General features: G+C 44.7%; 1 protein-coding gene across 1 annotated transcript in view; it reads right to left on the bottom strand.

Moving 5' to 3' along the window:
* Positions 1 to 24,501, bottom strand: part of PARM1 (prostate androgen-regulated mucin-like protein 1) — a 51,735-nt gene that overhangs the window by 5,186 nt on the left and 22,048 nt on the right. The window contains exons 2-3 of the mRNA XM_074950394.1: positions 7,754 to 8,494; positions 1,686 to 1,764 (exon numbers count right to left, since the gene is read on the bottom strand). Coding sequence (XP_074806495.1) covers positions 1,686 to 1,764; positions 7,754 to 8,494 — 820 coding nt within the window. The remainder of the gene's footprint in view (positions 1 to 1,685; positions 1,765 to 7,753; positions 8,495 to 24,501) is intronic.

Genomic DNA, 24,501 nt, shown 5'->3' on the forward strand with positions numbered 1-24,501 from the left:
GCAGGACCAATCCCCAATTTTTGCCCCAGATCCCTAAATGGCTCCCTCAAGGATTGAACTCAACCCTGGGTTTAGCAGGCCAATGCTCAAACCACTGAGCTATCCCTCCACTCCATACATGTGTAACATACAGTGGCCTTTGGGATCCTGCAGTTCTGTTGTTGGTATTTTAACAGAATGCGATTCGCCCTTGGCAAATTCCATGTCAACGTCGTGCCAAAAATGCCCCTGGAATTTAATTCTGAAATACCTTAAATCTTCTAAAAATTTCTGCAATTGCACCTGAGATTTGCGAACCTTCCTAGGGACCCCAGTTCATGCTGTGCCCTACCTGAGCAGTAAAAACCTCTTTCAATTTCCAAAGCAGCGCGTTCTTGTTCAATGCAATCCACTCCCTTCTTCAGCCACACTTAAAAGTTATTCTAGTCAGCGAGAATGCCAACTGAACACGTGACTTTCAGGAAATACTTGGCCAGGGAGGGCTGTGTCCGTGCAAACAAGACATTTATTTTTACAGCAAGAATAGCTGGCTGTTGTCTGCTTGATTTACTAACCCATCAATTTTTTAGTATCCCTCCAGAACACCAGTGATAGCTCTGCACAGGACTATTTTGGTTGTGCCCCAGCCTGACTGGTATGAATCACTATGAAGTAGTTGAAACAAAAAACCTTGCTTACCTCAGCCTCAAATTAAACCCAATTAAAGATGCTCCATGTAGGCTGCAGTGGTGTTCTTATTTTAAGGTCACAGATAGGGTATGAGTAAAGCTGCCCCGGGGGATAATTACTGTTTATGGTCACAACACATTGCAGTACTGGCTCTGACATGTGAGTGACGCCTTTTGTAATGAGAAAAATGCCAGCTTGTACCATTGAAAACTACATAAAATGGGATTGCTACAGCGTCTCCTCCAACTCCCAGCCTCTTTGCACTCAGATAATAGTGCATCTTCGATTGCCCCTTAGGTGCACCAAGGGAGGCATGGGATGTGGTACCTCTCACTGTCGGCTAACGAGTTCAGCCAGCCCAATAATGGCTGAATGCTAGTGGGTAGATGCTTGGTGACCTTGATAAAAGGAGCCAGGGCTCTTATTCCTGTGGCCAGGTGTCGACACCACCACTGGCACCCGCCGGTCCCTCGTCAAAAGGCTGAAATGCGCTTCAGGCCCTAGAGCTGGGCTCCCCGGGGTTTGAGGCACAGTGGCGGGCCAGCAGCACACACAAGCTTGCGTTGCCGCAGCCTGCCTCCTGCTGCTAGGGCTCGAGAGCAGAGCAGTCAGGCTTGGGCCTCTCCTGAACACTGCCGTCACTGACACACAGTCCAGGCCGGATAGCAGCAGTGCCCCCAGCTCTGCTGTATTAGCATCAGCTGTTGCACTGAAGGGAGGAGACATGTCAGGCCCATCAGTGTGAATACATTTGGAGAGGAGAATGTGCTCCAGCTTATTCCAGTTACTGAGTTGCTTCCAGGGATGGTGTCCCTGGCCTCTGTTTGCCAGAAACGGGGAATGGGCGACAGGGGATGGATCACTTGATGATGACCTGTTCTGTTCATTCCCTCTGGGGCACCTGGCACTGCCCACTGTCAGAAGACAGGATACTGGGCTAGATGAACCTTTGGTCTGACCCAGTACGGCCGTTCTTATGTTCAGGGTAACCATCCTTTTACCAAGTGAATGCTTACCTGATCTTAAGGTATGCTGCCACCCCAAACACCAGCAGCACCACCACAATGACTGTTACCGTAATGGCTGCAATGCTTCCTGCAGGGGGAGAGAGGGAGGAGGAAGGAAAGGGCATAAACAGACCTTTTAGTGAGGTCATAATTTATCAAAGCAATTACCCCTGTCCCCTTCCTGCTCACTTGTTTGCAGTGCTCGGGTTAACACTATATGCTGGCCACATGTGGATCGCCTCCTCATGTAGGGAATGTGGTATTTGCTGTCAACCCCAGATGCCTTATTGAGAAGGAACGCTGTTCCTTCACTGCACATATGAGAGACTATGGCTAAGATCTGTCCTTGTTTGTAACTGAGGCCTGGATGTGAATGGGGACTTGCACTATGGAATGATTCTGAAATGAGACTGCCCTTTAGCCTAAGCTCCCCCTCCCTTCCCAAGCTGTCTGTTCCCAGGGCAGGGTCTATTCCAGGGGTTCTCAAACTGGGGGTCAGGACCCCTCAGGGGTTTGCAAGGTTATTACATGGACGGGTGGCAAGCTGTCAGCCTCAATCCCCAAACCCCGCTTTGCCTCCAGCATTTATAATGGTGTTAAATTATATTTAAAAATATTAATTTATAAGGGGGGAGGGGCGCACGCAGAGGCCTGCTGTGTGAAAGGAGTCACCAGTACAAAAGTTTGAGAATCACGGTTCTATTCCTCTCCTTTACATACAGTAACTTTTACCTGCTGACATCAGGCAAAGTGACCAAACCAGGAACTTGAGTCTCTCTGGTTTTCACTGATGTCAATCAGGAATGCCCCTGCCGAAGTCAACAGAGCCTCACTGACACAAGCCTGCACGATGGGAATGGGGCCCTCAGGCTAGATTTTTCTAAAGAGTTTGGTGCCCATTTAGGCACCAAACTAAGTGGCCAGAATTTCAAAAAGGGCAGGCTAGGTGCTCAGCTCGTACTGGCACAATAGAAGCTGCTGGATGCTGTGGACTTTCTTATTTAGGCATCGAAATGAGAGCTGAGTGCTTGGAAAATGAGGTCCCAAGTGTCAGAGTTGGGCCCTTGAAAATTTCTCTCTAGTTGTCTAGTTACATCCCATCCAGGCTTACTGCTTTTCTCCTGGGCTGGGCTCATGTTGCTCTGTTCCTCTTGCGTGCGAGTGTTACTAGGTACACGCAGCGGGGTTACGAGTGGTTGAAGGTTTCCTTGCTGAAGGAGGAAGCGGTGGTGCAGCTCTGGCAGGAGCGTACATGACGCCTTTTAATGGCTCAGTTAAAATCTCCTGGGGGCGTTTTCACAAGAAGTGAATAAGCAGGTTTATGGATGGATGAGCCGAGCCTGGGTCCCTGACAATGTAGAGTCGCTGTTTAGGAGCTGCCCTCAGAACTGACCTCATTTAAATTCCCAGGGGGACAAAGAGGGGAAAAGTTTTCAACACTCCTTCAAGTTACAGGTTTATTCGTAAGTAATGAGCTTCTGAGCCCAGTGGTTCTGCAGCTTCTAATAACGTATTCAACGGGCTACAGGCCGCGGGGGCTTCCTGACAGTTATTCAATGGTGCCTGTTAATTGGCTTTGCCTTGCAGCCCCTCCACCTTAGACTGCAATACCAATGCCCTACTGATTCCATTCTGCAGCCTGTGGACAAAATGGTTTCCCCTCAGCATTGCTATTAGCTTAAGAAGACTGCCAGGGCCAAACGTCAAACAAAGTCTTCCCTTGCTCACTTTATGCTCTCGTCTGCTTGGTATGATAACATGGGGGTAGGGGAAATACTTGCAATCTTTATATTTCCCTTTGCAGCAGGGAGATATTTGATATGAGTTGGGCAGCTTTATATTTTTGTAACCGTGATGCTCTGGTAAAGGCAGCAGAATGGATTTGGATAAAATAAACACCGCAAACACTGGAAGCGTGTGTGTTCTGAAATACCGACCCTGCAACGCGCAGGTCACAGTCTGGCAGACAATGAAAATATGGTAAATGGTTTTCTTTTTTTTACCATCTTTAAAATAAATCCCAAGTGACAGACTCATGACTTCCTACCCCCCAACCTGAACCATCCAAAAACAATCCACAAAAGCATACAGTCCTCTGCGCAAGCAGTAATTACTTCACAGGGAAATGGTTTTGCAAAAACACTGTTCAGTGCTTATATAGCAGCTTAGATAAAACTTTAAGAGCTCAGAAGGGTCCCCCCAAAATACAGTTTTTTATTAAAAAAATCTCAAAAATTAGGGCCAAGATTTTCAGAAGCCACTGGTGACTGTGGGTGCCCAGCGTGAGACACGCGGAAGGGCCTGATTTTCAAAGGGCAGGAGATCAGCACTGTCTGTGAGGTGCCGAAAATTGAGCATCCACACTCACTAGCTACTCTGAAAAATTTTGGACAAAATATCTAGCAAATAGGTGACTTCTGCAGACCTGTTAAGATTTCTGCCACAGCTTGTCACATCTGCCAGCCCCTGCTAGGTCTCTTCTCCACTTCCCATTCTCCCTGATAAAGTTTCTTCTCTGCTGTTTTTCTTTAGGAATTCCTCTCTTCTCCCTTACATGGCTCCTCTGTCCCCTCTTCCCACTGCTGGGGACAAAGATTCCTCCTCTGAGAAAGAGGGAGCAAGTGTCCGGCACCAGGTGTGGATGGGCAGAGGGTTCAGCACAGCTGAGGCAGGCAGAACTCGGGAAATGTGGAAGTGGCCATGCCAATGCCCATGACACCATGGTTAGCTGGGTGTCCTCTTTTGTACGCTGAAAGAATGAACTTTTACCTACTACTGCTAAGGACAGCCAGGGCTTCCTTCTGCAACAAGTGCCCATCTTACTTCAGCCTCTTAACTACATTCACACAGCACCTTTGAAACTGTGGACTTTATCGTTGTCCTAGGTTATTTTAAATAACCCCTCTGCCCCCACTGTCATTTTGTGACAATGCTGCTACTCTGTTTTACCGGGATAGTAACACTTATTTTTCCCCCTCTTCCCACATAATGGGCACACACCCACTGCCAACTGCGAGCCAGCAGCAGCAGCCAAGATCCATTTCCGGGTGTATCTCATTCAGCCACCTCGGCTTTCCAGCACCACGCAATGTCTGTGTTTAGAGGAGAGATCACTCGTCACTTCTGGTGTACGGCATCTCTGTCCACACTCTTAGCCCCAAAGGACACCAGCTGCAAAAGTGTTTAATGGCAGTGTCTGAATATACTTTTCTGATGACACAGGAGGAAAATCAACTCTGAAACATGGCTCCAGGTCCTATGGTTCTAGGATCTTGAGACTCTCCTACAGAAAAAACGAAGACTGCTCTCTCACTGGAAGAGACGTCTCATGCCCTTCTCTGTAAATCAATGCCTTCCACCTTGGGGGGCTGCAGAGAGACTGAGTAGACACCTGGGTCCACAAAGCCAGCGTAACTGGCAAGTCTAATGCTGCTTGTCTGTGTGCTCTATATTCAAGAGGAGCTACAATTAGCCGATGCAGTTAAGTGGAGAAGATACTGGACTTCTGCATGGGGAAAGAAAACAGTCTGAGAATTCCTCCTGTTAACTCATTGTAGCTCCTCTTAACCATGGAGACAGAAAATACTTAGTCACAGCAGCGTGGGACTCGGCAGGCACTCAGATTTGGCTGGGGAAAACGACGGGCTGAGGAATGAATGTTGGCTTTAACCTTTGAAACTACTGCGATTTGTATGTAACCATCCCACCAAAAATTCAGGTGGCTGCTTCACGGTGTCTCTCCCCCTGTACTGAGGAGACATGGGGGCGTAGAGGAGGATGGGTCGGGATGTCTGCTAGCAATGTGGAGGAAGCACGTGCAGTGGCTTGTGCTGGTGCTAAGCATGCTGGTCTGGGACCTAGACTGTCTGCCTGTGAGTCTGTCTTGCAAAACCAGCAGAACTTGCATTCATTACTTTAAATCCCCTCCCAATAGCCTATTTTGTTCCCCCAAAACAAATCCGTTAAAATAAAAACAGACCCTTTCTACCCAAAAATAGCTTTTATGCAACATAAAGGTGCAGCCTAATATTACTTTGATCTACGTCGCATGTAGGAAGTGGTTTTATACTGCCCCTTCAAATGTACCCATAACGCTGTCAACCTAAACCATAAAATATACTGGAGATCAAAGACTGGGCCAGAGCAATCATAACTTCTTGTTTTACTTTACAGGGCTTGATGATCCAGCCTTAATGTGCTGTTAACTCTACATTTTGGCTTTTAGGCAGAGATCTCTCCCACTTGTTCTGCTTAATGAGGGGGAAGAAAAGTTAATGACTAAAGGAATGCGATGAAATAAATGAAACATCTAGAGTCTGTTTTTTTTTTTAATTAAATATGAGTTGGGACTAAATGGTACAAACTCAACCCCTGAATTTTGGGGACTTTTGCATCCAGATCCATATTCCAGTTGTGCCTCCATCTCATCTTTCTTTATACAGTTGGGATGGTTCACAACACACCTACTAATCTCTAGTCTCAATGAATAAGCTCCTTGGTGCTGTAATGCAGGAGAGTGCTGAATTATGCATCTGAGCACTCTACAAATGAGATGCTGTTTGTTGGTGTCTTTAGAGCACCACTATTTCCGTGCCCTCTCTTAAAAGGGTCACTTTGTATCACAACTCACAATCATCCCTGTAGCTGATGTTTAATGCTATGGAATATGCTGCAGAGACTAAATTTAATCAGAAGAAAAAACACACACTAATACATCACAGCACTCCTCTGTAGGACTCCTCCAGATTTCAGGGTGATGGGGACTGATTTTTCTCTAGAGGTATCACCTGCATGGACACTGTATTTTATTCAAAATGCAAGGGAGCAGGAGAGAATTCAGTTTGACAGATGTGCCTTTATTTTGTTGTTTTTCTCATTGGTAACTGGTCAAAGTGAATGATCCTGACTCCAGCTCCTTGAACTATGATGGCTCCAGCCCTTGGAATAGGCCACCCCACCGGCAACGAGATTGGAGGGGAAAATGCCACCAAACAAGTTTGAAAGATTGTATGAAGCTTGCTGTAGCCTCAGTTTTAAAATGTCTCACTCTGTACATCAAGTTACTGGATTAAACAGCATGCTGGGTATGGAGAGGACAGGAAAGAATCGGTCTGAAATGAGTAAGGTAGCCCATAATGAAGGACATTGAGATAATATCCTGATCGTGGGAATCCACGTTGATTCACACCATCCTCAGTCTATTCTCACACTAGCCCTTCATAGGGCAACTTGCCATGCTGACATCATCATATGTGGTGTATATACGTGTACACGCAAAGCACCTTTGACCACTTTTAAAGATAATGGATTAGTAGGTGATTATATCTGACCTTCCAAACATCTAAGATGCCATTAAAAGCCTGTGCCAGAATGTTGTCATGTTATTTCCTCCATAAATGGGGAATTTCCCTTCAACTGTCTTGAACTCTGGCATTGACTGTATTTAATCTTGAACCAGTGATTTGTTTAAGGTCCAATACCTCATCCATCATGATGAGAAGAAGTTGTATGCCATTAGAAAGCCATGAATTCTTCAATTTCTCTAGTAAGATAGGGTACTTATCTAACCATGGCAGGTTGAGATTTCAAACCTTAAAACTCTGTGTAGAAAAGCTATTGGATAACTCTCAGAAAGGTTTCTAAGTTCACTGGCCGTGGGGAAAAGGAAAAGTGTCTTTTCTCAATAGAAAATGTGGTATCTATGGTCAGCAGATACGTTGTGGTCAACTAGTCTAGAGTGTAGGAAGTGAAATTCTTATTAAAACTTAGAGTTTGGTGTCAGACCTGTCAGAATATACCCAGTCACTGTTAAAACATCTTTCTATGAAGGGATCACAGGTGTAGAAGAGATTCATAATAAGGCTATACCATGTGATGTACATAAAACACAGAGCCGTAGCTCCTGAGTAACTTTGTTAATATTACAAGTAACCTGAAAGCCCTTCCAATGCATAGATGGGAGTGCTCTTTTTCTCACCCCTTTGCCTCCCCCCTCAATGCTCCCCCCAAATAACAGGAGAAATGAATCACTAAAGGTGACAGCATAAATAACGCACATACTAAATCATCTGCCTCACCTGAACTTAAAGCCCGCTGGACCTCTTCCATGGTTACTCCTGTGGAGAAAGTGGTGCTCTCAGGGGAGGTGGCCTCTGCGACAGACTTGGTTGCCAAAGTTACTTGAGATGTTTGTCTGATCGCTGGGCCTGATGAGAAGGACTCTGTGGGCGTCTTTTTAGTAGGGGCATCCTCTGTAGCAGGTGCTGCCGTGGATGCATTTGGCAGCTGGATTGTGTTTTGATTTGTAATGGTGGTCTGTGTGGAAGAACCTGCCAATGACGATGAAGACGAGGTATTAGTTAGGTGAGAGAAGGTCGTTGCTGGGGTGGCTGTATCTGGAGCTGTTGTGGAAGGGGTGGCTGTATCTGGAACTATTGTATTTGTCAGGATGGCAACTGAAGTCCTGGAGATGTGTTCTGTGGCTGTTGATTCTGACCCAGTGGTTGATGACGGTGATGGGCTGGTGGCTGAAACATCTGCTCTTTCTGTATATGAGGCAAGATGTTTCTTGGCAGCTGACAACTCTTCTGTGGTGCCTACGGAGATTATGGTGTTGCCCTGTTCTGCTGGTCCTGAGGTGACTTTGTCTCTTGAAGTGGTCGCTGTTGCTGCTGATGCTGATTGTAGCTTGTCTGCTGTTGTGCTAGCAGCAGGGGTGACGGGGACAGTGGTTTGAGTTGATTCTGACGTAATGGTATTTCTCTCAGAAGGACGGAGAGAGGATGTAAAGTCGGAATGTGCAGAGTGAAGACTCAATCCTGAGGAGAAGACACACACATGTTAACACTGGAAAATCGTTGTGACAAGCTGCAGTCGTGATAAGAGCACATAGCGAAGGGCTTGGAATGAATGGCCAGTCAGTTACAGTTTTACTACACTCATCCTTGAAAGGGATGTTTGCCTGAAGTAAGGAGGATTTCAGTTACCATTGAAATAGATGGTACAAATGAAAAATCATGTTGTAAAAGAAAGAAACTGTTTGTTTGTTTGCCTCCCGCTACATTTATATCCAATTGGCGGCACTTCTTGTTTCCCCGCTTTAATTTTGAAATTTCAACCAGCTCTGAGTTTCAGATAATAGTTCAAGGGATCCAAGAGAGTTGTTATTGACAGCCATTAAACAGGGCGTTGTCCTACTGTGGAAGGACCCTTATGAGACAGTCTGTAACATACAGAAAACTACCCTGGATATCACTCATGTGGACAAAGTTCTCTTCCCAAAGCTACTGCTCAGTGCCATGTTACTGGCCTGCTACCAACCGTGTTTGAGTTATATTACAACCTGTTTTCTCTTCTGACCAGCACCTAATGGATTATTAGTACACACCATGCCAAACACCATTTTCCATCGTTAGGGAAAGTACTAGCAAATCTAGGGAGTCTTACCATGTCTTCTATAACTGTATTGAAAACAGCCTGGCCCCAGGTACGCTCGCAGCCAGCAGTTGAGGCCAGTGTGGACCTCTTGTTGATAGTCACTAACAATGGGTCATTTTCCTGGTGTAGACAGGCCCCAAGAGGAGAGCCCTTGATCCTAAGCTAGATCCTGAGCCATCCCAAGGTGCTGGCTGGCATTGTAGCCAAGACTGACAAAGCAGCAGCTATGTTTGATTGCATGAGCGAGTGAAGTATTTTGATGATTTTGCCTCTGTTTTTACTCTGAGACCATCTTCCACCAGGATGTCTATGCATCCTGCTTTCCACAGTTGTTAACCATCCTTAGGCAAGCAGCTCTTTTACACGAACCATAGTTGTATAATTAGGATTTGATTTTTATTGGTAAAGGTCAGCAAACCATTTCACAGTACACAGACAAACTGATGAAACATATTTCCACTGCTCAGAATTTACAGATAGGCAAAGTGAGAAGTCTATATCACCACCGCTGCTAGCACTCCAGCTTGAGCATTACAGTTTGATTTACTTTGGAGATTTTGACATGGGAAGTTGCCAACTGAACTGTTATCAAGCTTTAACGTTTTGAATCTCAGCATCTACTGTCATTAAATAATTGTCTGACCCCCCCCCACCCGTAATTTCCCATATCTGTGAACATTTAAATCTATAATCAAAAAATACTTAAAAATAAACATTAACAAAATAAATATTCTGCCAAGCCTAGTATATGCCAGTAAACTTTAGACCAATGTTAACTAAGTTACGTGAACAAGAAATAACTCATTCCAAGTGTAGGATAAAAATATTGTGATGATAATAAGAATGGTATCGCCATGTTGAATCTATTCTCTCTGGAACACAGTCACTTAAACTCAGTCCGGCAAAATCAGAGGGCAGCAAATTATCGATTGAAATATTTCCTTCTGTTTAAGGTCTGAAAAGAGAGACATCGTCCCCCGCTGCTTGCATTGTCTGCCCACTGCAGGTGAAGATGGAGAGTTAGTTAAACTGAATGTTATCACTTAATTTGATTTTCTAGACTCTTTCTCCACTGGAACGCAGAAGGTACATCTACCCAGCAAAAAGAGCCCCATGGCAGCGAGCTTCACAGCTCGGGTCAACTGATTATAAAGCAAAACAGAAAAGTCCTGTATTGCATTTTTCGAACAGTGCAATATTTAGCCTCCTGCTCGGTATACCAGGAGTACTACACTACCTGCAAACTCACCCATTCACTCATCTGCACACGGAAGAAATATTAACATTCATTTCTAAAATCTGCATGTACTCAACTCCAGCACTCCCATATTACTTTGATCTACAATGGCCTTTCACTGAAGCTCTGTAGCCTTTGACCTGTTCTTCACTGGCTTAAGTACAGGATGGATGCATTGTCTCTGCAATAGATAAGCAAACCACACAAAGTACTGCACCCAAATACTTGACACATCTTGCCAACCTGAATTCCAGCTTTAGCCATGGGTTTAACGCATCTACCTTACGATGCTGGCTTGTTTCTGATTGCATCAAGCCAGAATTACACACACATCCAGATGGTGTTTATGTATGCTGGACTGGCAGAATTTTTTGTTTGTATCTGTGAGAGCACACCTATTAAAAAGGATAGTGCTGTCTCCATTTTGGGACTGCATGGTCAAAAGCACCAGGTGTCAGGGAAGTTATGACCTCTGTAGGACTTCCCTCCATGCTAGCTGCAAAGTCTCTGGGGGACGTAACCAGTATAGGAGCTACACTGAAAAATATTTAAGAGGGCTACACTGGCTGTTACACCATGGTAAGCTTGAAGCTATCAATAATGCTGCAGGAAGTCTCTTTGTACTTAAGAATGCACAGACTTGGGGAAATAAATTGGCTCATTCCTGGTGTGCCTCAAAAATGATTAAAACACAAAGTTACAGTTTCTAGAACATCTAATTTACCAACACCCCCTCCTTCAGTCTCTCTGGCCAGCAGCTTCCTTCAGCAAATAGCATTTCAGCACCTGTGTAGCAAACTCAACCTATTCAGCAAGATGGGCACCTGGAAATAACACAGTGTATCCTCCTGCCCCAACCCCTTTCCACTTCCTTGTTTCTTTCTTTGCAGAAAGATGAGTCAGACTTTTCTGTCTTCTCCTCAGCAGCAGATCTCAATTTTTCTTCTAATCTACTAGGCCAAATTCAATGTTGACCATTTTCTATTGTCTTCCTTTGTGTTAGTTTGGCTACAGAAAGAACATGCAGACAATACATTACATGGGAATAATTTTTATTCTTGTGACATTCATTTATTTATATCCACAGAGCAGCGCTTCAAATGCTGTGGAGTCACATTCATTCAAGCACCGCCAAGCAACACAATTAACTAACTACAAGTTAGACTCTGTGTGGGTGGCAATTGCTAGGTTAAGTTTCAGCATCCATTATAACATCCTTCTTTTAGCTGCTCATTACAAATTCTTTGTGAGCTGAAATTTTTCCATGCTTCGTCTCATGTGAAAGTGAAATTCCTAAGTAGAGTTGGTTGGAGAAAACTTTCAAGGTTTTGAAAGTTTGACCAGAAACGATGGGGGGAGAATTGGGGAAATGGTCTACGAAGAACGCATGGGTGGTTACTTCTGAGTCATTTTTCCAGCCAAATATGAAAAAGAGACTTGCTCGCTCTTGGATAACTCAAGGGATGGAAGTTAGAAACTTCAGACTTGTCTTGATTTGATTATCTCATTTAGACTTGAAGTCAACTGGGTGGGAAGACTTGCAGCTGAAAAGTTCCAATGTGTGCAAAAATTGAGTGAGTTTAAGTATTCCTCTCTGTTTAGAGGTGCATTTTCAGAACCTACTACATAAGGGCATCCCCGTTGAAGAGCTGTTTAGAGGTCTCGGGATGTGGGGGGGGGGGGATGATTGTGTGTCAGGGAGGTGCAATACATCCTGGAATTTCTAGGCACACTGGGGCAGTATTCATGCTGCTTCATTATTAAGCATAGGACAGTGCAGTGTGTCTCTGTATCTGTGTGTGGCTATGGCCTGGTCTCCTGTCCCTTTTTTCTGCAGTGGCTTTTGGGGGAAAGCGTTCCTGCTCTGCAATTGTGTATGACTACTGCATTGGGAGGGCTCCAGGGGTAAAAGCTCTTTGTATCCTCCCACCAGTGCCCCTGCTGAATGCAGTCTGGCCCTACATCTCTCTCAGAGCTTGGGAAAGGAGCTGTTTAGAGCAGTGGTGGATGAACCTGGAACCTTTGAGGCTCAGGTATTCGCTGAAGCTTTGTGGCAATCCCCAAACCAAACTCCTCTCTGGGCTCTGGGTCTTAGAGCTCAGTGCTCCTCTAAGCCGGTAGTCACAGTGCACTTGTCTGTTATGATGCTGTCTCTCTTGAACCAGAACTTGATACAGGGGGCTGGAACGCAGCCAGTTCAGGCTCCCACCCAAACCATTCACCCAGCCTTTAAAAACTGCAGCCAAGGCAGCCAAATCTTCACCCTTGCAAAATGGTCCCACTGGTAACGCCCCGTTGCCATTGCTGACACAGGAGTCCAGCAAAGCAAAGGGGGCAGGGCCCTGTTCCCCATAGCATGGCAGCCTGCATAGATGTTTAAATGCTGGGCACAAGATGAAACGGATCAATATTCTCCTTTCACCATCTCGATGACTATAAATTTGTGTGTGTGACATTTTTTACTAGTGTAGGTTTGCGCCTATTAAACCAAAGAGAGGTTCTGGTTAGCAACACGCAGAGCGAGGAGGAATTGCAGGGGTGTCCGTGCTACGTCACTTGTTGCAAGCAGCACCCCGGCACATAGTATTGCAATTAGTGTTTGTAAAGCCCAAGGGCTCTTGAGATATACAGAAAGCTTGACCGTTGGGTAGGAAACGTTGAGCAGGCAAGGAGCATCTCCGCTCTCAGGTATCCAGCCGCAAGACTGTTATTCGGTGGTGAGGTTTAAGCAGAAAGTCCCACAGACTCTCTCATTTGAGGCTTCTGGGGGAAGATCGTGTGGCTCGGGGGACAGAGCACTGTGCCCCCCGGGCCTTGGGGGGAGGCAACCTGGGTTTTAATCTCTGAGCAAGTCACCTCACCTCACCTCTCTGTGCCTCAAGTTCTCCATCAGTGAAATGGGCATATCTGCCTCTTTTGTGAACTGTCCTGATGTCTGGAAGAAAAGTGCTGTATAATTCTCTCCCCCCAGCCCCCACTCACTCCTTAGACAGACCTGCTAGTCTAGACTGCACGTACTCTAGTGCTGCCAGTCCGATCTATCGTGCTGTCTCCAATAAAATAGCGTTACGTTTGGGCTGGCAGGGTGCAATAACTCAAACTTGTGAGGGCCTCTGAATTATAAACTGTGCTGTACTCCGGCAGAACTCATTAACAATCCCCGCGGGTTAAACTTACTGGGCGTGGTGTTCTGTCCCCCTCCGCCCTGTAAGAGGTCAGTTATGCCTAACACATGCGCGAGAGCTGAGTGGTTTCGTCAGGATTAAAAAGCAGAAGACAGACAATTAGAGCACTAATATTTTTATATGAAAAAGGTGGTACAGTGTAAACAAGCTTGGGTCCATTATATGGCATCTGCTATTATTTTAAATTCTCAGCATCACGCAAACAGAAGGCTACAGATTTAGAACAGGGTTCAACTTGTTTTTATGGCTGATTCAGTTAAACGTAGAAGGGATTTTAAAAGGCACCAGTTTTGAATCCCTCCTCCTTATTGGAATGTGTGCTACGTAGTTTCTGCTTAGTGGTCTTCTACTAGCGAACACTTCCACTGGAAATTGCAAAACACGTGTATACCAGGGCCAAGGTTTTAAAATAGCCCAAAGAAGGCTCCTGGGGTTGACTGTCAAAAGCACCTAAGGGATTTAGGAACATGAGTGCTATTGAAAGTCACTAATCTGGGAGCCTAAATTCCTCTGCTGCTTCTGAAAATCTCCCTCCTAAGTAAACAGACTGATTTGCTGAACACCCAGTAACTTTAACTGAGGCCAGACTGCAGGCTAAGGACTTCTGAAAATCAGGCCACCTGACTTTAGACTTCTGTTGTTAAAAGTATTGCTCTTCATGTATTTTTCCCCCTCGCATTACCTTCTTGTGTCACCATCTCTTTAAAATCACTCAGTAACCACAAATGAAAATGACAAAGCATTTTCTTTCATTTCTAAAACTGAACTTGTAAAGGGCATTTCATTTTCTCATGCTTGCCTCTCACAGACACACACAACAGCTAATTCTGCCATCCGTGACTGGGCAGAGGCCAGAAGCAGGAGCATCAACTGGGGGGGATGGTTTGAAATGAGTCCTGTCATTGGCACAGGAGAACAGGGTTGAGTCAGGAAGACTCAATTTAATCATGGATTTCTACATAAAAGTGCATTCTTGTTGGTTGTTATAACCTTAATACATATTCTTCACAACTCCGAGATAGATGTAGGTTTCATTTTTAGAAGGTACATACTATACATTTTTAAGTGATTTATTTTGAAAACTTTTCAGATTAGTTTTACAGCTATGTCAGAAAATGAACGATTGTTTGGTTATTTCATTTACCAAATGTAATTGAAGCAGATATTTATGAAGTCATTGGGAGGTGAACTATCTCCAATTCAACAGGTTAATCGGTAATATTTGGAGGATTTTCTTGCCAGGCTGTATTAGGAGGAGATCACCACCAGACAGACATTTAAATTGTTTTATTTAACTAAAACAACGTTATGTATTCTGGATTTTTTTCCTCAATAGCAAATGTATAATATTTTAACAAAACAAGCATAAGAATTTTTGAATTTAGTTAAACGTTCAAGCTTTTTAAAATCAGGTTCGTTTTTGTTAAAATTGTTTTTAACTAAAATAGTTAAATGAAATATTTAAAGAAAAACAACCCAAAATTAAATTGACCATGTCAGCCAGGTCAACAGGAGAAACTTAAACTATTGGCTTTCTGCAGCTAACTCAGTCGTCTTCACCTTCATTTTCCTGTTTGTTCATAATCTGGAAAAGAAAAACAAGCTTTCCTGCTTGTTCAGGTCCCAAACGATTTCTCAATTTGGAATGAATTAGTCCAAAGGAAGAAAATATTCTTTCTACACCGGCAGAAAAAGCTACTGCTGTTAAAAGTCAGATTATCACTTCAACAGTCTCTGAATCCAAGTCCTTAAGTGACTTCCACCAGTTCACTGGTGTGACTTTCTTTAAAACATCATCAGCAAACATATATTTCTTGAGTGGTTCTTATTCCCAAACTGGGTCACTTTTACGGCCTGCTGCCATTATAGGTTTTCCCTTCCAGTGAGAGAATCGTATGGTAGATCTCAAATCAATGAAGGTTGCACTCAGAAAGACCTTAAGACTTTGGGAATATGCTGCTCGAACAATTTCACTTTTGTTTCTGCTACCTGTCCCTCCCTTCTCACATTTATCTCCAGACTTCTTCTCCTTATCCAGATCTATTCCGCCCCCAACAATCTTCTGTTCACTGAACTTTTTGAAACTTTGCACTTTTAGAGAGAGGTAAGGGATTGACTCGGTTTACACAAATTTGCAGAGGGACAGCAGGGTTGAGGTCTGTTATTTCTCACCTCCATATTATTTATTTATTTAAAAACATTTTTGCTGTTAACAAGCATGTTATCTCTGGAGACGCAAATCCACAGTTTGAGAACTGCAAAACTAAGCATCTTCTAGACTGAGCACTGAGTCCCATTGGGTAGATAGAAAGATTAACCTAAATAATCTATACAAAAGCCTCTGGTACGCCATAAAATTGGGTCCCTAATCCATGAACTATAGGAACTCATTTACAAAACTTTTCTTAAACATTACATGAATATATTGTCTCATACTATAGAAATTAGAATTTATAATCCCTATTCCATGATGAGATATCTTTGAGCTATAATGTATCTTAATTTAAACTATCTTTAGATAGGTTTTTTCCCCCTCAAAAAGCATTTTATAAAAAAAATTGATTTTTTTTTGATAAAAAAAAATCATTGATTTTTATCCACCCTGCAGGAGAGTCTTATGGCCTGGCTGCTGGACAGAGGTCTACAGACTTTCCCACACTGTGGTCAGGTGGTAAACTCCCCAGTTGCACTATGCTGATGGGGTCCATTTGTGGCCTGTTGAGGTGCTAATGCTAAGGCCACCCATACAGGGATACTCAGGGAAACCCAAGGTCTGTAGTAACAAAGATGCTATTCTGATAGTTGGTCTGTTGCCAAAGGAAATCTCAGCCTGGGGACTGCCTGTGAGTGGGTGGGACAATCTCCTTCCACTATTTTCCTTCTTCCCTTTCATCCGTGGTGATGGAGGGGGACACAGAAAGGTGCACCAGGGCTGAGGCGGTAGGGAGCAAAGCAGACCCGTGACACAGAACTCTCTAGAGCAGTGGTCTCTCTTTGGGTTCTCTGTTTCCCGGTCTGTGAAACTCCTTGGTGAGGGATGGGAAAGACAGGCTAAGCAAAGAGAGGGGGGTGGGATAGCTCAGTGGTTTGAGCATTGGCCTGCTAAACCCAGGGTTGTGAGTTCAATCCTTGAGGGGGCCATTTGGGGCAAAAATTGAGGATTGGTCCTGCTTTGAGCAGTGGGTTGGACTAGATGACCTCCTGAGGTCCCTTCCAACCCTGATATTCTATGATAACAACACGGTGTTTGGTTGCCAAGATTGTTTGCTGTCTTAGAGCTCTCAGGGTGTACTGTGCCTTTAACCCTTGAATCAAGACCAGCCAGCCCTCAAACGGTTCCATAGTGTAGGTTCTATCCATCCAGAGATTCTTGTGGGCCCTGTCCTCTCCTGACAGTGCCCCTCCCCTCCAGCTTATAAACCATGCCACATCCTTGTGGCAACTGCAGCTACTGCACGGGAAGGAAGCATGGTTTTACATCCTGTCTCTGATGGCAGAAGGGCTATTCCTTTTTATTATTAAATGTGGCTAGTTAATACATTTCATTAAATAATGAAGGTGCTTCTTGTTAAGCTTGTATTAAGGGAGAATGATGTCCTTGGCTTGTAGCTGCAGATGTCTATGTATATATCTCACAAACTGAGTCTTCAGCCAGGAGCAAGTGCAGACCAGCAGGTGGACCTGCAAACAGGAAGTGCCATGGAGAAGTGGTTTATGACGGAGATCCACTCACTCTTCTTCAACATGAGGAAACAGCTGAATAAAACTCCCCTCTTGGCAAATCTGAAAGATACTAGTAGCCAAGTGTCATTTTTCTTTACACTGGTGGTGGGGAAGATTCCTCTAGAGTGTAAGATCCGGAAAAAGACGCAGGTTACCCCGGGGTTCCCGCCCAGTAGTGTACCTGAACATTCCAGTTTTTGGAACTTGAGTTCCCTTAGTGTCACACAGGGAACAACTGAAATCAATGCTGGCTCCAGCTGACCGCTATAATTTTTAGCAAAAGGGACTGTTCCCCCCACTCACCTGATTTCCCACCCTTGCTGAAAAATGAAGGGTAAGAATTCATTACTCAAGCCAGGCAGCCCACAAGGCCGACCAATACAACATGAAATATTACCTTCATTGCTTAATTTGTTTGCTGGACACCAAACGCTTGTGCCGTACAAGTGGTAACTGCCAAAACTTCCTCCTGCAATATTAGTAAATCTGCTAACGCATGGGCCAGTACTGTCTTAGCTGGAGCCACTGCTGGCTTTCTCTTGTCTAAGTGCATTGTTGCTGTGGAGCTCTTTGGGATCCACTGGAATGTTGTGCCACATCCATTGTGGACAAACACTATGAAATACTTTAGTCCAAGAGGCCAGAAACCAGCTGTAAGAACTTACTCCCTTAAGATGGAAATGTTGCACAAACATTGGTTCAACTGATAACTATCCTCTATAAAGACTGTTTTCCTTTCACAGAAACCACTGTACCTTCAGCTTCCTCCTTTATGAGAGCATTTGAGGTTATTAAAATAGATCAGTCCAACACACTCCTTTAGGGTACAAGCCACTCGAGTGTAAGACAGAAGGGGGGTGGCATACAATTTTCAGCAGCAGGCAGTATTTCCGTGTCTAACACAGGGATGCTAATAGCACAGTTTACAGCAGGCATTGTTAGGTAGTGACCTCCTGTGCTACAAATTGTCAGCAGGCCAGCTGGCTGAGTTTTTGAGCCGCTTGTAAAGAAGAGAATGCACAGCAATTTAATGACTGGAAGACAAAGGAAAGGATGGTACGTGAAATCCCTAGATGCTTTCATGAAGTCTTGAGCAACTAAGTAGAGGGAACGGGAGATTCTGTCCAAAAAGCTGTCCTGAGACAGCAGAGGAGATGTGTGTGTTTTTACAAGGTGTAGACATCATGTGTCTTTGAGAGGGAAGGCATTTTCTCCATCTTTCTGCGAGTTCAGGTTGCAGTTCACCATGTACATTTTGCATTCACTGAAGGTGTTCCTGGATCAGAGGGCTGCTGTATCACAGCAAGTGTTGTTTAAGGGTGTGCATGTAATCGGGCTGTCATGTGGAGTGTTTGACCCAAAGTGCCCATGCCCCAATTTCTCTGTCGTTAGCCCTGGATTGGTTGCAACCTCCCTGCTCACCCGTGGGAGCCCAGCTAGTAAGACTTTTCACAAGGCAGGCTGGCACCTTCCCCACGTTTCTAATGAAAGAGGCATCTTCATTATAAGGGCTGTTGCAAATGCTCCGTGTAGTGACGCTGGCTGTCTAAAACCTCACTCTCTCTCAGAAAGGTGGGTGTCTGACGCTGTGTTAAGTGGAAAAGGGGCTCTCGCCAACCAGTGTGCTGCTGGAGAATCGAAGGCCGAGGCACAGCTCCCTGCTGCGTTGTGGCTGGCACAGAACCAGAGCTGCAGAAGCTGCTCGCCAGTAAAGTATGGTAAATGCGGGCACAAATTGACTTCTGTGCAGGTGTAAGAGGAGAGCAGCCAACAATTCGTTATTTTCAAAGCAAAAGGAAAGCCAGTGGGGGAAGTGTGATCCTCCTCTCCCCCCCCGACAAAATTACATCACTTTGTGTTACACACTCAGAATTGGGTAGCCATCAGTAGTTCCAGGAAACACCTGGGAGGTAAGCCAGGGCAGAATTTGGCCACAATATTTTGCTCAGAATGCCAGAAATGTTGATTAGATTTAACCGAAGGACCCTGTCTTGACATTCTTGAAGTCTCTGTTTTGTTATACACTTACTATCATTTAAAAATAACTGTTGTAAATCACACTTCCTTTTTGCTAATGGCTGTGCCTTTTCTAACCACTTAAAGAATTAGAAACCAGTTAGAGATTTCTTTTCCTTGATTGCCCTGGTAAGGTGCTATAGCACTTATCGTCACTGTTTCATTGAGCAGGGCAATAACTCTCAGGAGCGCGGCCGTATGCCAGATAGATACCCAACCTCACCCTGAATAAAATGCCAACACAGGATGCTTCCAGCCTTCCCAGGAGTTCAGACATAGCCAAACCAGCCAGTTTATGTATTTCTAGAAGATATCACTCTGGATTATATACATAGACTGGCCCATCTGTTTGCACCCGTTTCTTACCAGTGGATTTGTTGCATTAAATACTGAACTGACTTCCTTCTACCAGCGTAAGAATGGTCTGTTAATATCCCTGTTACCGCCTGTGTACATAAGTTACCACAGATGTAGGTGTCTTGGTACCGGTTTGCCTCAGTTCTGTGCATTCGTGCTGCTGCTCAATGTTTTATATGGAAAGGTGGATGACTGAGACTTGAGGTAGGAGCTAGAGACTGATGAATGGTCAGATCACTTTATCACAAGTCTGATGTTTCTCTTACAGCACCAGCTCAGAGTCAAGGGGCTATATCAGACTCCCCACTTTGTTTTGTTTGTTTCCCTAGCCCTCGTAGTTGCAGAAGAGGGTAGCGTGAAAATGTAAATAGGGTGCACCTTAAAAGCTCAAACTAGAAGGGAAATTAAAAAAAATCCATTAAAAAAGGATTTTTTGTTTGCCCATCTTAGGCTTTTTTTGCAGCCTGAGTCCTGAATGCTTGGGGTTAGCAACAGTGTAACTGCTTGGCTGGACTTTGGAGAGATATGGTTGCACAGGGCCTACCAGAAAGGGGCCCAATCTCATGTGTGCCTTCTAGACCCTACTTTTACAAATCTTGAGGGACAGCCTAGGGGGCCAGCCAATGCCCCTATCCCTATGGTCACCTCAGATCCACTGAATCTTCTACAGTACATTGGAAGTGCATGTAGTGGGAAAAACATGACTATTGTCACGTGTCTCAAACAGGGACTGTGCATTTCTTAGGCTTCTTAACGATCCAAGTCTTAGGCCTATTCAAGCAGAATTCTGGCCCCCTGGGAGGATGCAAATGGCTTCTGAATGGAGTTAGTCATAGAGTTTAAGGCCAGAAGGGACCACTAGATCATAGCTGACCTCCTGTACAGCACAGGCCACCAACACCCCCCAGTAGTCTGGAAAAAAAGACCTCTGAGTGTCAGTGGCCAGAGCATCCACATTGTGACATCTACACACCCATAGCTTGTTGATGGTTACACTGGTGCAGGGGTGTACGGTCAGATAACTTGTACATTCACTAACTGCTTCTGCTTGTGGTGCTTGTGGATGAGGCCAGGTGTGTAGCTCCCTGCATTCTACAAGCAGATGTCTACCTCAGGCTTAAAATGGGGAACAACGATAGCCACTTTTTGTTGATGTTTTTTTTAAAAGCTGAATTAAAATTTTTCATGTCTTAATACTTCATTTGGTAATGGTTGGCAGCAGAGTCTTGAACAGTAGCCAGAAAGGAATAATAAAATCAAGTAGTCAAATATCTCTGAAGATATCTTTCTATAGAAACTATTTTTTAAGGCTTGAAAACAGGTAGGTTGGGCCAAAGGGAGTTGGGTACCTAAGGACTTCTGGCGTGAGCTGGGCATCTAATTCCCTTGGGTCAATTTGAAAAACCCAGCCACACTCTTACCTTGGCTCTAGAATGGGAATTGTAGCTGACCACACAATGCAATTGGATAGGAAAGCGGTAGTGGCGTAAAAGGCTTCTTATACGGAGTGCACATCAGCCTAAGCACCTCTGCTTCTTGCCAACAAGAACAGATAGCTTGATGCAGGCTGTAAATGTGAACGATGAGGTTCCTTTTCTAGGCCATCTGCTCCGCTGGAATTACAGAGACACCAGTCAGAACCACCGATGCTTGCATTTCTGCTGACACATTATTATGCTCTTGGAACATATTGACATGGGTCATCTAGCTGCACCTACAGATTTTAAATCTGCTTTCCAATGTGTATATTACTTTCCTTAGTGTGAGAGACTGCAGCTTTATGTTACCCTGGCCCTAGGCATATTGAATTATTTCCCACATACTTTAAGGGAATTTCCCTTAGCCCTGGTCTATGCTAGAGAGAGTTAGGTTGATATAAGGCAGCTTACATCGACCTAACTCTGTAAGGCCTCGTCTACACCGGGGGGGGGGGGGGGGGATTGATCTAAGATACGCAACTTCAGCTACGAGAATAGCGTAGCTGAAGTCGACATATCTTAGATCGAATTAGAATCACTTTCTTCGCGTCCTCGTGGCGCGGGATCGACGGCCGCCGCTCCCCCGTCAACTCCGCTTCCGCCTCTTGCCCTGGTGGAGTTCCGGAGTCGACAGCAGAGCGATTGGGGATCGATTTATCGTGTCTACACTAGACACGATAAATTGATCCCCGATAGATCGATCACTACCCGCCGATGCGGCGGGTAGTGTAGACGTGGCATAAGTGTCTGCACTAAAATCAAGCTCCCACTGATGTAATTTGCCCACGACACCAACTGAACTCCATCTCTGCGAGAGGCGCAGCTCTTAGGTTGATGTAGTTAAGTCGACTCAGTGTCAGTGTAGATACTGTGTTGCTTACATCAACTGTTGCTGCCTTTCAGAAGCTGTCCCACAATGCCCCACACTGACAGTTAAATCAGTGCAGGCATTCCTGGTGAGGACGCACACTGCCAATGCAAGGAGTGTAGTGTGGATGTGCAAAAGTGCTGTAATTACAGTGGTGGCTGTATGTCTATGTAACTTAGGTCGACTTAATTTTGCAGGGTGACTTGCCTTTAGAGTTTTATTTGATCTCTCTCTTTTGCAACGCTTCTGGAGATTCTATACCTCCCCGAAACAAAGCTTTTTGAGCTTGGGTTAAAATGCTGGCTGAAAACTACAGAGTTAATTAGTTGTATGAGAATGACTCTAAACAGAGTCGTACAAATTGCAAGTAAGGGGAGTCCTGCCACAGTAAATAAGCTCCAGGTGATAAGACAGTGACTCACTTTTAATTTGTTTTGCTACCACAGCTGTACTAGTAAGTCACCCAGTGACTAAGTGAAACAGTTTTATTGAATGTAGCCCCTTTTTCTGTATATGACTTGTCTGTGACTAGATCAGCATTTCCAGCTCTGAAGTGCTCTGTATCACCTTGAAGGCTTGTCTCTTTCACCAACAGAAGTTGGTCCAAGAAAAGATATTACATCTCCCGCCTTGTCTCTAATTCTCACCTAAGTGTCAGATTCTTCAGCCTCTTAAACGGATTCGTAAGAGGCAACAAGTGGGAATGCCTTTGATTGTGGTGTGATTACCTCTCCTCTTCTTGGCTAGTCTGCTGCGATTGCCTTGTCGATTTACAGTGCTAGGCTTACAGGGCTCCAGCCAAGGAGTGCAGGAACTAGTAACTCAGTGGTGTCAATATTAGGAGCTGAAGTTGGGCTCTTTGAGCCCAACCGGGCAGGTGCCGTGGGGACGTGCCTACCACCAGGCTAGCCACACCTAGTGAAAAAGTGTAGCATGCTCTTTTCACTTTCTGGCCCTGTGAACGTGTGAACGTGTTTCCCAGCAGGAGATTTAATCTGAGCGGAACTGAGATGGGCCCTCTGCAGTGCTTGTTCATGAGCCTTCCCGTATGCAACTCTTGTCTGTCTGTCCTCTCCCATGTGTGTACCACGGTCCTCTACCGAAAGGAACATCAGACTGGATTGCGTAGCCTTCGGGTGGCGACACAGGATGTTGCTTTACAAGCGTAAACGCTCCCCCAGGAATACTGGGAGCGTTTGATAAACAATTTAATTGAGTTATTGTGCTTATTAAAAGGATATCGATAACTCTGGAATGACTAATCCAGGTCAGGCTCTCTTTGCACATGAATAACCAGGAAGGTATTTAGAGTTGCTTGGAGAACAGCCTCTTAAAGTGTACAGATTTGTGACAGAACTATAAATCAGCTCAACTCCTGGTTCATTAGTGCATAGTGAAGATTTTTAGATGGCACATGTCCAAGCAGCAGCCACACATCCTTTACTAGCTGGTGTTAATCTAGGTGTGTTAAAAAAAATCACTATTTGTAGTGTCCTTGCAGCTTTGTTTTTATAATGACACCATGGAAGGGCTGTCAGGGAGAAGCTGGGTAACGTCTTAAATATGGCTCAGAAGTAATAAGCTTTCACCCTTCACTCAAAAGGAGCACCAAGTCTCGTTAGCCAGACGCCTAGTGGGGTGTGGTATCTTTTTGTATCATTTGGTGTGCACGGATTTAAACAAGCGAAGTGGCTTTTTCACAGCCCTGCATAAAATAGGGCCAGTGAAATCACTGAGACTAATGCTCTGAATACTGCATGGTTAAGGACAGGAAGTAGTGATGGCATGAAGGGGATTTTCCTGGACAGTACTACAGCGGCTCTCTCCAGGATGGGTGCTAGTGCTCCACGGGACAAAGGGAAAGAACCCTACTGAACAGGAACAATGAAATGAAAATAGGAAGAGTGCAGTGAAACAAACTACACACATTCTAGGTGAAGTTGGTCATGCTGCCTATAGTGAATGTTGCCCAATGCTTCTCACTATAAGGCACCGTTTTCAGTTGCTTATAACTCTGCCAAACGTCCAGGCAGTAGAATTCAGGCATTTCCTTACTTTTGAGTGCTTGATTTTGCAAGCAGGACTTAATAATGTAGTCTAATATAGACTATTGGATGCGGGTAGGTGAAGGAGGGGGAAGCTGAATCAGGGAGCAAGTAAGCACAAACTCAGCAACTAAAAGGTGCAGTCTAGCAAAGATCTGGGCAAAACAGTTGAGGCAGAAATACCTAATAAACAATCTGTTACTTCGATTTATTGGCTAGCTGAGTAGGTTTCCTGTGTCACTGCTTTATGCTCCTGCATGGTCACTAGGTGATCTATGTAATTTTTAGGGAGCCTTGAGCTCTCTGTATTTAAAGAAAGAGACATAAAACAAATGGGAGGGAGGAAGGGGCGTCTTTTGTGCTGTCTCATTCTCCCCTCTGTATCTGTGGATTAGGAGTGTAAGCAGGTAGGAGAAGGGGCTGCCTTATTTGCAAAGCACCTGGCGCACTGTAACTCCCAAGGAGAGGTGTGTGTGGAT

Source organism: Natator depressus, chromosome 4 (assembly GCF_965152275.1).
Source record: "Natator depressus isolate rNatDep1 chromosome 4, rNatDep2.hap1, whole genome shotgun sequence".
NCBI lineage: Eukaryota > Metazoa > Chordata > Testudines > Cheloniidae > Natator > Natator depressus.